The sequence below is a fragment of the Plectropomus leopardus genome, unplaced genomic scaffold, assembly GCF_008729295.1.
Source record: "Plectropomus leopardus isolate mb unplaced genomic scaffold, YSFRI_Pleo_2.0 unplaced_scaffold19220, whole genome shotgun sequence".
Lineage (NCBI taxonomy): Eukaryota > Metazoa > Chordata > Actinopteri > Perciformes > Serranidae > Plectropomus > Plectropomus leopardus.
This window is the reverse complement of record NW_024620742.1, coordinates 1-2,405: the sequence shown is the minus strand read 5'-3', so window position 1 is coordinate 2,405 and position 2,405 is coordinate 1. Positions and strand designations below refer to the sequence as shown.

Sequence of the window (2,405 nt, the reverse complement as noted above, 5' to 3'; positions counted from 1 at the left end):
TAAAAAAGAACTGGAGAAGAACCTCAGAGGAAAGTTAGATAGATAGATAGACTCTCACACTTGCATGTGCCTTCAGAACAGAGCTGGTTTATTATGTTTATCATGTGCGCCTTTGCTTTCTCAGGTGATATCTATGTTCATGCTGACCTCCATGGAGCGACGAGCTGCGTCATCAAAAACCCCTCAGGTAAACCTGCGCTGTTTGACCTAATGTTTTCACTTTGTGAGAATACTTGATTTTACACTCATTTCTGTGTGTCTCTGCCTCTCCATCCTCCTGCCCCAGGTGACCCCATCCCTCCTCGTACCCTGACAGAAGCTGGCACTATGTCTGTGTGCTACAGCGCTGCTTGGGATGCAAAGATCGTCACCAGTGCTTGGTGGGTTCATCATCATCAGGTGAGCTGTGACTGTTATTCAATCTTTGTTTCTCAAATGAAATGACTAATAGTAATAATAACAACAACAACAACAACAAAACAGCAAACATTTCAAAATATTAAAGCCAAAACAATATGATCATTTCTACATTTTGATCATAGCATATTGACAATAAAGTTTATCAATTCGAACATTAAATACCTCACATTTGAACTTTATACAATTGAATATAGGTCAAAAAGGATTAACATTAGCAGTTTTTATTTATGTTTTACATACCGCTTGAGGTTGTAGCACTGACAACTGTGATAATTTTGGTCACTATAATCAAGATGTAGAAATGATCATACTGTTTCGGTTTTAATATTTTGAAATGTTTGCTGCTTTGCTGTTATTATTATTATTATTATTATGTGTAAGTGTGGTTTATAGTTTTTTGGTGACATGTTTTATAACTGTGCGGTTTTACATTAATTACTTGTGTTCAGGTATCTAAAACTGCTCCCACTGGAGAGTACCTGACCACTGGAAGCTTCATGATCAGAGGTGAGGCACACTAAAATTTAAGATTTATACATTTTTTAAGCACCAGAGCCAAATATAAGAAGTATAGTTGTAAATGGTGACATACAACCTAACCTTTGACCTATTTCTCACCAGGAAAGAAAAACTTCCTGCCACCTTCTTATTTGATCATGGGCTTTGGATTCCTCTTCAAGGTAAATACCATCGTGAGCTGTGAGTACATGTTTAATTATTTGTCTTTAAACAGTAAATTTCTATGTTTGTCTCCGCACAGGTTGATGAGCAGAGTGTGTTTCGGCACCGAGGGGAGAGAAAGGTGAAGACTGTAGAGGAGGACATTGAGGACGTGACATCCAAAGCTGCCGAGCTGTTAGACGAGGGAGAGGAGCTGATAGGTAGCAAACACCGAATATTCATCTTTATTTACTGTGTATGCAACAGCCACAATCAGCTGATTCTGTTGCCTGTGCAGGTGACGACAGCAGTAATGAAGATCAGGGTGAGGAAAGAGCGGGAGGAGATGGAGAGAAGGAAAAGAAGATTAAAAAGGTGTCTGAGGGGGATGAAGATGACGCTGTTCCTGTGGAGCCGGCGTCAGATGCAAAGATGATGCTGACAGAGCCGAACAATGCGACGGTGGAGGCAGAGGAGGATGGAGAGGGAGAGAGCGGGGAGGAGACGGAGATGAAGAATGAAGAAAGTGAAGAATTCAGCTTTCCGGATACGACCATCTCCCTCTCTCATATTCAGCCCAGCAGGTAACGTTTCTACCGCTACACACTGACACAAACAAGCTTTCTACAAACTTATTATTCATTACGTTACTTACTGAAATTGTCTTTTTATTTCCAGGAGTACTCAGAACCCTGGTTTCAAAAAAGAAGTGACCACTCAGGTAATTCGCTGTCATCTAAGGCCACATACATTTTTTTTTTTATTATTAGTCAGTTATTATTATTTTATTTATTATTTTTTATTATTATTTTTATTACTCAATATCATTCATTCTTTGGTTTCTCTTCAGGTTGAGGCAGACTCACAGGGGAGGAAACACATGACTGCCAAGCAGAGAAGGTAAATAAATGGAGTGAAATACAAAAAAGCTTAGCATGTGCATCTTCCTGTTAGGCTCAAACCACAAACCTAAGAGGCTGTCAGCAACAGGTGCAACAAACGGAGAAAAGCAGTATGCAGAGGACGATTTATGTTAAAATCTCTGATCGTCCAGTCCTTGATTTAGTCCTCAGGTGTTTTTGTCTTTGCCACTAGAGAAGAGAAGAAGAAGAAGCAGAAACAGGACGGGTTCGACACTGAGGAGAAGACTGAGATTTCGCCATCTGGATCAGCTGTCGATCAGGGGTCCAAAGGTGGAGGAGGCCCCTCCCAGCAGCCACCGAAGAGAGGCCAAAGGGTAACAGACACGTGTGATAAGATAAGATGTAGTGTTCTTGAGACTGAATCTAAAACAAAGTGATACAACCTTCAACCAGTCAATGGTG

At 40.6% G+C, this 2,405-nt stretch overlaps 1 protein-coding gene across 1 annotated transcript; it reads left to right on the top strand.

Moving 5' to 3' along the window:
* Positions 1–124: 124 nt before the first annotated feature.
* LOC121965254 (nuclear export mediator factor NEMF-like) lies at positions 125–2,317 on the top strand (the record flags this gene model as incomplete). The annotated part of the gene is made up of 9 exons (XM_042515413.1): positions 125–187; positions 287–399; positions 870–927; positions 1,042–1,100; positions 1,181–1,301; positions 1,379–1,664; positions 1,759–1,801; positions 1,931–1,980; positions 2,176–2,317. Coding segments are annotated over 9 exons (935 nt in total), but the record flags the coding sequence as incomplete, so codon positions are not given.
* Positions 2,318–2,405: the final 88 nt, after the last annotated feature.